General features: G+C 38.5%; 1 protein-coding gene across 3 annotated transcripts in view; it reads left to right on the top strand.

Annotated features, from left to right (window-relative positions):
- The window catches only part of ANTXR2 (ANTXR cell adhesion molecule 2), a 210,571-nt gene that overhangs the window by 118,348 nt on the left and 80,076 nt on the right, over positions 1 to 12,147 (top strand). For all 3 annotated transcript variants that reach the window (XM_078148587.1, XM_078148586.1, XM_020988362.2), the window contains exons 15-16: positions 6,300 to 6,467; positions 10,843 to 10,923. In XM_078148587.1, coding sequence (XP_078004713.1) covers positions 6,300 to 6,467; positions 10,843 to 10,923 — 249 coding nt within the window. The remainder of the gene's footprint in view (positions 1 to 6,299; positions 6,468 to 10,842; positions 10,924 to 12,147) is intronic.

Below are 12,147 nucleotides of genomic sequence, written 5' to 3'. Positions count from 1 at the left end.
TTTCTCTCTCTGTCTCGGTCTCTTTGTCTCTCTCTGTCTCTCTTTCTCTCTCTCTCTCTCTTCCTCTGTCCTCCCCCCCTTTCTTTTTCCTTCTGTCCTTTCTGTCTCCTTTAATTAGTGGACTTTCCTCCAAACCATTGGTAACCCTAAAGAAATGTGTAGAGTTCTCCTTCTCGGTTCTCCTTAGAATCTTTGTAAACAATCTAGCCCTAAGACTATCTTCCCTAGCTAAGTTGTCCAAAGACTCCATGATCCTATTAAAGGAAGAGCATCAGTATCCACAGTCACTGTGGTCTTACATTTAGACAACCTAGAGATACATATACATATGTATAAGTCTATGTATTACATATATGCGCATATGTGGGCATGCATGGGCTGACTGGTGATTTCATTGGTGTTTGGAACTCAAGGTGAGGAAACTTTTACTTCTATTCATCAATGGAACCTTGTCACTTCTAGCCTTAGAGAGTTGACTGGAGTCAGTCAGTCAACAAGCATTTTATTAAGTGCTTACTAGGTGCCAGACACTATGCTAAGTGCTGGACGTTCAGTGAAAGGCAAATGCGCTCTCCTGGTCTTCAAAGAGTTCACATTCTAATAAAGGAAACAAGCAAATAACTGTACATACTATATAGCTATCTGTATGTACGTGTATGTATATATGCACATGTGTGTATATGTATGCATATATGTATGTGTGTGTTTGATGGAAGGCTGTCTTATAAGGAAGGTACTAACATTCAGAGGGATTGGGAGGGACCCGTTGCAGAAGGCAGAAGTTTAACTAGGTCTTAAAGGCATCCATGGAAGATCAGAAGTAGAAATACAGGAAAAAGCAATCCAGTCGTGGAAGACTGCCTGTTCAAAGACACGGGGTCAGAGGGTGGAGTGCCCCATGCAAGGAACAGCAAGTTGGCTGCTTTGGCTGCATTGTAAAGTGTGCTTTAGGCAGTAACACGTCCAAAGATTCCAAAGGAAGGAAGGGGCTAGGTTTTGAAAGATGGTAAATGTCTAACAGATACTTTAGATTTAACCTCGTTGGGGATGGGGCAGGGTGACATGGGCAGGCCTCCATTTTAGGAACATCACTTTGGCAGCTGAATCAAGAGAGACTTCATGCAGAGAGATCAACCAGAACCTATTGCAGTCATCCAGGTATAAGATAATGAGGGCTTGCACTTGCATGGATGGGTGGTGTAAGTGGAGAGAAGCAGATGTACCAGAGATGTTGTGAAGGTAGAAATGGCAAGATGTGATAACAGACTGGATGTGTGAGGTGAGCATAGGTAGAGGTAAGGATAGACTTGAGGTGGTGAGCCTGGGAAAAATGGTAATACCTTTGACAGCAATATGGAAGTTGGGAAGATGAGAGATTTGGGGAGAAGGGTGTATTGGTTTGGACATGTTAGATTTGAGATGCCTGTGTACATCCAGTTTGAGATGTACAAAAAAGCAATGCCTGAAGCAGAGCTAGAGTTCAGAAGAGGGATTAGGGCTGCATACATAGATGTGGGGATTTTTTCCTTTGAGACGATCATTGAACTCATGCTTGCCGATAAAATCAAGTGAGATGGTGCAGAAAAAGAGCAGAGGGGCATGACCAGACCTTGGGGGACACCCACAGGGGTTGTGATTTAGATGAAGATCCTAGAAAGGAGACTGAGGAGCAGTCAAACAAGTGGGAGAATGAGGAGGGAACAGTGTAATGGAAACAAGAAGAAAGGATCAAGGAGAAAAGGGTGATCCACATGATGAAAGTTTGGTGGAGATCAGGAATCTCTCAATTGACAATTCTAATGGCATCTTCTCAACCCTCATCCTTGACCCCTCAGCAGTCTTTTTCTGGATCATTATCCAGGTCCTTCGGTCTTGAGCCCTCCTTTTCTCACTCTATGCAATTTGCCTTGTTGATCTACTCAGATTCCAATTCCAAAATTCTCATCTCTGTGCTGAAGATTTTCAGATCTGTTTGTCCAGCCCTAAACTCTCTCGACATCCAGTCTCATATCTTCAACTGCCCTTTGGACATTTTGAACTAGATGTCCTCTAGATGTTTTGAATTCAACATGTCCAAAACTGAAGTCATGATCTTTCCTACCAAACCTTCCCCATTTTCTAAGTTGGCTATCATGGTTGAAAGCACTGCCATTCTTCCAGTCACTCACATTCCCAACCTACTTGTCATTCTGTCATCCTTGTCTCTTTACTCTCTCTCACTTCCCATATCTAATCTGTTGCCAATTTTACATTTGTAACATCTCTGCCATATTCCCTTTCTGTCCTTTAGTACTGTCACAACCTTGATCCAAGCCCCCATCACCTCATTCCTGGACTATTGCAACAGCCTTCTAATTGATCTCCCTGCATCAAGAATCTCCCAACACCAAACCATTCTCCACTCAGCTGTCAAATTGATATTCTAAAGACTAGATATGACTATGTCACCTCTCTGCTGCATTCAATTAACTGCAGTGGCTCTCTATTTACCCCCAGGATCAATATAAAATATTTGGTTTGGCTTTTCAATCCTTTTATATAATCTTGCTTTTTCAACCTTCCCTATCTTTTCACACCTTATTCCCATCCACTAGCCTTGCAGGTTTTTTTGCATAAGACTCTCCATTTCTTTCTTTTCATGCTTGGGATTCTCTCTCTCTTTTTTTCCTTCTCATTTCTGTTTTTTGTCTTCCCTTACTTCCCAGCAAACAGGCCGTTTTCTTCAAGATGCCTTTCCCAGTCACCCTTAATACTAATGACTTTGTTCTAAGATTATCTCCAATTTATTGTTTATATCGTGTTTGTACATAGCTGTTTGCATGTTATCTCCTCCACAAGACTGTGACCTTCTTGAGACCAGGGACTCTTGTTTTCCTCTTTGCTATTCTTTTCATCCCCACTAGTTAGCACAGTGCCTGGAACACAGAAGGTGCTTAATAAATGATTGTTGACTCGGACTTTCTGAATTGTTTAGGGTACATTTGCTGATTTAATCACAAAGCGTCTTAATAGGTAAGTCCTCACTGTTGTTGTTCTGTCATTTTCCCATCCTATCTGACTCTTTTTGACATCGTTTAGTGTCTTCTTTGCAAAGATACTGGAGTGATTCGCCATTTCCTTTTCTGGCTCATTTAATAGATAAAGAAGCTGATGCAAACAGGGTTAAGTGACTTGCTCAGGATCACACAGCTAGTAAATGTCTAAGGCCAGATTTGAACTCAGGAAAATTCATTTTTCTGACTCCAAGCCTGGCACTCTATCCATCCACTATACCACCTAGCTTTCCTAGGCTCCCACTAGCTACTTCTCTAAGGACCTTGTTTGTTTTGAAAGCTTTAGAAATTTATGAATTTCAGAAACACCATCATAGATCACAAGAATGGTACATTAAGCTAAGCCATCCCTCTCTGAATATAGTGAAAGTCAAGGTTTATAGATGTCCATGGTAGCCCTAAATGGCTCTCACCTGGAAGGATTAAATCTGTAACAATTCATGTTCTGTTTTCTTTAAAACATCATTACCTTTCATTCATAAATGTATTGCACACCTTCTTTAGCCAATTTAGATTGTTATCATTTACCCCTTTTGGACATAATGAATTTCATAAGTTGACTTCCTATATAAAATCTACTGCTTCTTTTACCACCATTACTTTCAGGCTTTATGGGATTAACTGACTCTACAGCCTTTGACTCTCATCCTATTACACAATTTAACCCTCACATTAGACTTCACTTGTATTTGTTTCGGGTACTTAAAAGTACTGGAACTTGAAGGAAAAATGCCATTTCTTTTGGAAAGGAAGCCACTTGCTGTCACCTAAGAGTTGTAAAGTATTTAAAACACATTTTAATAACCTCATAAAAAACTCAAATAAAGTACAGTTGATCACAGTGAAAGATACAGACTCATTTTGATAGCTTAATAGGCTTCACTTGAAAATGAAAAGGGATCAAGAGAAAGGCAAAAATACTCAAATAAGACTTAGGGTAAAATTAGGGATAGTCATTTCTGTGAAATACACCTAGGTACTGATAGTACAAATAACGAATGCCCTTAAAGTCACATTATCTGGATTCACACTGCATAATTCCATTGACCTATAACCAGTTAGCATCTTTTACATAATTATAATTTTAACTACTGCAGATTTAAATACATGCAACCACTTTAGGGCATTCATTAGTTTTACTAATCAGAACCTAGTTATATTTGCATTATCTCCATTAACTGTGGTCCTTAAAATACTTAAGCGTGTATACACACATGGACATGTGTGTATTTAAAGATCTTTAAAGCATTTAAATTTTTTAAAAAATTAGGTTAAATTAAAATTTTTAAGTTAAAATTAAATTATTTTCCCTCCTGCTGAATTGAGCCCATTTCTTTGTTCTTCAGAATTTTGATACATCTTTGTTAATCTACTTATTTCTAATATTGCAGGATACTAAAGTGTATAGTAAATATTAGTTTGGTTCCATGATGTCATGTGGATAGAAAATCTTCTAAGAAAACCCTTTGTTTCAGAGTGATAGGATGTAACTCCCTTAGTGGTAGGAACCATTTCATTTCCGTTTGCATCCCTAATGCTTGTTGCAATGCCTAACATATACAGCTCTCTGTGTCCATGTTGATGGATTGCCACGTGGATGTCTCTGAATCTCTGATCTAAACAAGATCCTCCTATGTGATCATCCGAATCAATTCCTTCTGAAAGAGGAGCCTTTTCAAATTTGTCTTTTCTCCATGTAAGCATTCTGCACATATTGGTGAGAGGCATGGGATCTGCTGCTCCGCTAAATGAGTGTAGGGTGATGACATCCTCTTATGGAGGGAGATTGAGTGCGGCTCCTGAAACGTCGTTTTTTAGGGACAGAGTCCATATCCAATAATTTGTATACACACCCATAAATACGTGTATCAGCACTAAAGACCATCTGCCATTTGACATATGAATCATGGAAAAAGGACAATTTAATTGTTCTTCCATTTATCCTTAATGTCAAAAAAGGTATGTTGAAATTGTGCTCCATTCTTTGATGGAAGATCACAGAATCCCACTACCCACAAATTGAAAAGAACCTCAGAGGTATGCATAAGAATCATCCTCCCCACCAAATCTCCACTTGAAAACTTCAGTTGCCCAGTATCTATATGAAAATTTTGACCAAATATTCCCCTTGGGCAAAAATACAAGGCTTGCAAAATAAAAACATGCTTGATAAATGTAAACAATAAGTTAATCAGTAAGCATTTATTAAGTGCTTACTATGTCCCAGGTACTGTGCTAAATGAAAGATTGAATGCAAAAGGAAGAGGGGATGGCAGAGGATGAGATGGAAACATGGTGTCATATGAACAACAAACATGAACTGGGACAGACTTCAAGAGACAGTGGAAGATAGAAGGGTCTGATATGCTATGGTCCATGGAGTTGTGAAGAGTTGATTATGACTGAACAATGACAACTGTGCTTAAGTAATGGGGATACAAAGATAAATTTAAACAGCCCTTTTCCTCAAAGAACTTAACATTCCTTGAGGGAGAGATACCATATTTATAAATAGGCACTTAAAAGCTACATACAAGGTAAATGGAAATTAACCATAGTTAGAAAAAGCTTCTTGTAAAAGATGGCATTTAGTTGAGTCTTGAAGGAAACAGATTCTAAAAGGTAGAATTGAAGAGGTGGAATATTCCAAGCATGAGGACTAGCCAGTGAAGAGGTGTGGAAGGAAGGAAGGAGAAAAGGAAGGAAGGAAGGAATATTAAGTTCTTTGAGCGAAGGAACTCTTTTTTGTTTATCTTTGGATCCCCATCACTTAGCATAGTACCTGGCACATGCTAGATACATGTTTATTGATTTATTATTGTTTACATGTTTTCAAGCATGTTACAATAGTTCAAAGAAGGAAGGCACAAGTGAAGGAAACAATCATTTATTAAGTTATTGCTATGTACCAAACACTCTGCTTAGTGCTTTAAAAATATTATCTTATTTGATCTTCACAATAATCATAGGAAATCATGGCTATTAAGATACCTATTTTTCAACTGAGGAAGCTGAAGTAGACAACGGTTATGTGACTTACTCAGGGCTAGATGTCTGAGGCCCAGATATGGACTCAAGTCTTCCTACTGATGTAATGTAGGAGGAACATTGGAGCATAAGCTCCAGCCAAATTCATTTTTTGCTATGATATAAGCAACCAGCCTCCTGTTAGGTGACATTAGAATCTCTGCATTAGGAGGTCATGCTATACATCTGAAAACATCTATTCTTTTTTCTTTTCTTCAGGTTCGTTGGGGTGATAAAGGCTCTACTGAAGAAGGTGCAAGGTTAGAGAAAGCCAAAAATGCTGTGGTGACAATCCCTGAAGAAACAGAAGAGCCTGTCAGACCCAGACCCCCTCGACCCAAACCTACATACCAGGCCCCTCAGACAAAGTGGTACACTCCGATAAAGGTAACCTTCTAGTCTGCTGTCCAGCCTCACCTAGGCCTATTGCATATTCAGGGATTCATTTTAATTTAGTTAGTGTTTTCTGTTGGCTGAGATTTGTTTTAAAAACCTCAACCATATGTAGCTCTTGTGTCAGAGATTCTTATGGTGCAAGGAGCCTGGGAGCATTTTTGGAAGGTATTTAGCTAGTTCTGGCTCAGACTCCTACTCAGAAATCCCTGGAAAGTATCCTAATTGGACAGGCCGGCATACTGGCTACAGCTCTATACTTCCAAGTATGCTGGCCATATTTATAAAAGTTTCATGAGTTTTTGTTACAAATTATTATAAATATTATTCTAAATTATTATTTTATAAGTATGATATTTTTATATCCAAAAGTTTTATTAAAAGAAAAAGAATAATCAAAGAATAGTTTCTGCTCTGTAACAGGTAAATTATATTATGCCCGGCTCCAACAAAGTTCCTCATTAAGTATTCTTCAGCTGTGCTGTGGCCCTTTTATAGCTGATGCCTCTGCCCAATTCTCAGATGACCGTAGCTGCAGCTGGGGCATTCTCTCATCTATGTCCTTCCACATCCATTACCACATTCCTTTTTCCAATTACAATTGGCACCAGCCATTATGAGTTTTAGATGGATCTCTCCTATTCTGGCTTGCGTTCCAACTTTCACTACTAGAGCTTATGGCTCTGTCAACTTGTCATCCCCCTTTCTGCAGCTCAGTGAGGAAGAGGAATGAGAAAGTATTCCACTCTGAATACTCTCCATCCTTGGAGGAATTGTCTTTCCCAATTGAGTTATGTGAAAGTTCAGAATGTAGACTCCATATTCAGGTGACATAAAATCCTCTCATCCTTCTGTCCCTGATACTGAGGATAAGTATCCTACACCCCAGAAGTTTCTCTCTTCCCCCTATGTTCCCACAGGGATCTGTCCCCATGGAACAGAGAAACAGATAAGCAAAACTACCAGATATAGATATCTTATATACCATTCTGCACCTGCAGTCCCTCATCTCCTCAAAGAGAGCAAGGAGGAACATTTCATTATCTATTGTCAGGGCCAGGATTAATCATTACAATTATGCAATATTCCATTGGATTGTGTTGTTCTATACATTTATATTATTGAAGTTAGAGTGTTTTCATTGTTGTGCTTGATTCCGTTTTCTCTAGTTCATAAGTCTTCTGATTCTGTCCATTGGATCAAATATTTATAACACGCTGACACTTGTGTGCAGATTACTTGAGCCAAGCAGTAATTTTGACATGGTTTCATTTTGTTGTTCGGTGTGCTCCTGCTGAGACAAAGTGGACTCAGAACGTCTGACTGTCAGCAAATGAAACTGGATCAAGCTGGTTTCCTTCCCTTTCATTAGTTCTCTATTAGTTGTGTGCTGGGTTTCATGCCATCTACATGTGTTTCCTTGCTCTAATTTGTTGTGTTTTTAATTCTGTGGGCTTTTTCTTTTTTGAGAATGCCTATATTACTTTAGGGCAATTAGGTGGCAGAGTTCAAATCTGACCTGAGATGCTAGCTGTGTGATCCTGGGCAACTCACTTAACCCTGTTTGCCTCAGTTTCCTTATCTGTAAAAATGAGCTGGAGAAGGATATGGTAGACCATTCTGGTATCTTGGCCAAGAAAGCTCCCTAATGGGGTCACAAAGAGTCAGATGTGACTGAAACGATTGAACAACAACAAAATATTACTCCAAGGAAACATGAGCAACAGTGCTAGCTCTGAAAGAATATACCTCAGTGAGACTGTAGGACATATTGCTGTGGCTGTAGGTAGGGGGAAATAAAATATGTCATGGGCCCTTTGAGCTCATAATGAAACGATCAGCTGTACAGAAGCATAAAGGAAATTGTGGTCACCCTGAAAAACAATTCAAGGAATTGACTAACTGTTCTTGCAAAATAGTCTCTTAAAAATCATCAGAGAGAACAGGCAGTTCTCAGATGAAGAAATTAAAGCCATCCATAGTCACATGAAAAAATGCTCTAAATCACTATTGGTTAGAGTAATGCAAATCAAAACAACTCTGAGGTACCACATCACACCTAGCAGATTGGCCAACATGACAAAACAGGAAAATGATAAATTTTGGAGAAGATGTGGGGAAATGAGAACACTAATGCATTGTTGGTGGAGTTGTGAAATGATCCAACCATTTTGAAGAGCAATTTGGAACTATGCCCCAAGGACTATAAAAATGCACATACCCTTTGATCCAGCAATAGCACTTCTAGGGCTATATCCCAAAGAGATCAAACAAATGGGAAAAGGACCCACATGTACAAAAATATTCATAGCAGCTCTTTTTGTGGTGGCAAAGAATTGGAAATTGAGAGGATGCCCATCAATTGGGGAATGGCTGAGCAAGTTGTGGTATATGAATGTAATGGAATACTATTGTTCTATAAGAAATGATGAACAGGCTGACTTCAGAAAAACCTGGAAAGACCTATATGGTCTGATGCTGAGTGAAGTGAGCAGAACCCAGAGGACTTTGTATACAATAGCAGCCACGTTATGCAATGACTAAGAATGTTAAACGGAACCCTTCTCAGCATTATGAGGATCTAAGACATCTCCAGAGGCCTCGGGATGGAAAATGCTGTCCACATCCAAAGAAAGAACTATGGAATTTGAATGCAGATCGAAGCACACTATTTGCTATTTTTTTCCTCTTCTGTTGAGTTTTGTTTCCTCTTTCTGGTAATTCCTCCTGTTGGTTCTAATTTTTGCTTAAATCACTGATCTGAAAATATGTTTAATAAGAATGTATATATATATAGCCTATATCAGATTTTGCACTATCTTGGGGAGGGTGGTAGGGAGGAAGGGGGAGAAAAATTTTAAACTCAAAAGCATAAGGAAGTGATTGTTGATAAATCAAAATAAATTAATTTAAAAAATGTGGATGCTAAAAAAAAATCATCAGAGACACCTAATAGTTGAAAGAGATCCTCTGAATTCTTCTGCAGTGGGATGTTGCCTTCTGGAGGTTTGAACAGGAGTGAGAAGACTATTTCAATAAAGAAAATCTGCTAAATATTTCTGTGAAGAAAAACAAAAAGCTTGCCATGGATGAGATAATTCAAGGCCTAGAAGGGATCTGCAAGTCTGGTGATATAGGAAATACCTGGGAGAGGAAACTCCCTGCTAACTAAGCCAGTCAGCATTTCCCCTTCACTCTGTAGTCTTAGAGAGTCACCTGGGGTAATGAGAGATTTTATGTTAAGCCCAGGGTCACATGACCAGCATGGGTCAGATGTGGGACCAGAACTCACTTCTCCCTAGATCCAAAACCAACTCTCTAGCCAGTGGCATTACTTTGGCAAAAGGTAGTTTTTCTGATGAAACTCACTGTCATTGAAGGCTATAGTAAAACTGTTATTGAAGAAGTTCAGAAGACACTATAAGATCTGGACATTTTCAGCGGATTGTAAATTTTCCACACTCCAAACAATGTATAACCGTGATACTTTAGATATATGGAAGTTTTTGTTTACATTATTTATAATGTAATCTACATAATCCAAAAGAAAATACTCAAATTACTGTGAGATAGAACTATAAGGTATTTCTAAAAGATAGAAAAAGTGTTATTTGTTGCTTTAAGTATGCTGACAAGTTCCCAAACATTCAATATGATGATAATCATATGCAATAATGATAGCTAGAACTTATATAGTACCTAACATGTACCAGGCACTGTACTAAATATGTAACAAGTATTATTTCACCTGATCCTCACAATCCCCATTTTACAGTTGAGGAAACTGAGGCAAATAACAGTTAAATGACTTGACCAGGGTCACACAGCTAGGTCAGAGCCTGTATTTTAACTTAGGTCTTCCTGACTCCAGGCCCAGTGCTCCATCCATTGCACCACCTAGGTGTCTCTTCGTGTTGTTTATTATAAACAGTGACTGACTTGGATAGGTTCATCCTTCTGCTTGTATACTGGGCAAGTGTGGGGGGTGATAAGGAAATGAATAACAGTGAACCAAGGAGGACAAAAGAAAAGAAGGGAAAATCAGACCTTTAAATGATCTGTTTCTTAATCAAGTTATTTCCAGAGTTGGGGTTCGGGTAGTTTCACAGAACCAAGTAAGTGAAAAGTGAAGTGTAGGTAATAGTAAATAGTATGTGTTGGTCATATTAAGGAGCAGGAGTGAAGGCAGGTCCAAATTTCCATGTTAAAGAATTGATTTTTTTTCTTCATAAGTCAGAAGTCAGTTAGTAGACTTCAGTGGTAGTACAATTATTTTTTTTTACTTTCCTTTTTTCTTTGAGCTACTCATTCAATAGATATTACTTATTTGCCATGTATTTATTACTATATGATTCTTCTGTCATTACAGGGCCGGCTTGATGCACTCTGGGCTTTGTTACGTCGGCAGTATGACAGAGTTTCTTTGATGCGGCCTCAGGAAGGAGATGAGGTTTGTTTGTGTTATGGTGATGGTGCAAAGGGAATGTGAAGTGTGATCATTTCAGGACAGTAAATGCGGCAAAATCTTAAGCGAAAAAAAAATTTCAAAGTTCTCATTTTATCTATTGAAGGAATGATTTCTATCCCAAGAGAGTCTTTAATGAATTATCATCCATGATAAGGGGAAATGGAATCACTGTCACTGCGTCCTAAAATATACACTTGCCATAGATTTTTGTTCAAGTCGTAGGCACAAATTGTGGTGATATTCCCAAGAAATATAAGTACATTCATTGAATTCACTCTTTGCCATTGAAGGAACTGAGGTTATTTGAAGATCTGACCAATATAAGTTTCTGTGCTTTCTCTTGCCCTGTTTTAAAGTAGAAACATTTATGCTTAATGAAATAGGGAAGTATGACTTCAGAAATACAGTGTTAAATATTTTATATAGTATAATAGAGGTCATTTGAATCCAGAATCATGAAGTGTTAGTAGAGGTTTGTGATACTGAGGTTAATTCATTTTATGTTTATTTCTTTGTCTTCAGAGGTGTATTCTTATCTTTTAAAGGTGGTAGGACTGATTAAATCAATTTAGTTTAATAAGCCTAGATACTAATTTTGTAAATTATATGTGTTTCCCAGAGCATAGAATGGTGCCTCCCTTCAGAAGTCCGATGGTACAGATCCTAGAATATTCGATAACCATATTGTTTAATCATCCACCAATTGCAATCCTCCTAAAGTATCCCTGAGAAGCAGTGAAATAGCCTCTGTTAGAATATCTCCAGGATTTTACCCACTACCTTATGAAGTAGCTTCCTGCATTCTTGTACAGCTCTATTTAGGAAATTCTTTGTACCTCTTCATCCAATTGGTCTCAGTTCTTCCTTTTAGAGAAATTTAGAATGCTCTAAGACATCTGATATATATCTTCTTAGTCATTTATTCTACAGAAATATCAAAGGTACTAGGTTTCTTCTGCCATCACTTCTACGTTACTACTCTTAGACCCCTTCATCAGGATCCTCTGGACACACTCGTTTGCCAAAACCCTTAAAGTGTAGCATGTAGAATAGATTATACAATTCTTCCCATGTTCTCTGACAAGCGTAGAGCACTATGAGACTATTGTTTCCCACGTTTGAGGTGCAGCCCAAGATGGTGATAATTTTCTTGGCATCCACATCCCACTCCTGGCTCAAATTCAACTCATGGAGGCCACGAACCTC

The sequence above is a fragment of the Phascolarctos cinereus genome, unplaced genomic scaffold, assembly GCF_003287225.1.
Source record: "Phascolarctos cinereus isolate Bilbo 61053 unplaced genomic scaffold, phaCin_HiC Scaffold_9;HRSCAF=440, whole genome shotgun sequence".
NCBI lineage: Eukaryota > Metazoa > Chordata > Mammalia > Diprotodontia > Phascolarctidae > Phascolarctos > Phascolarctos cinereus.
The sequence above is the reverse complement of the archived record's forward strand: the minus strand, read 5'-3'. Positions and strand labels throughout refer to the sequence as shown.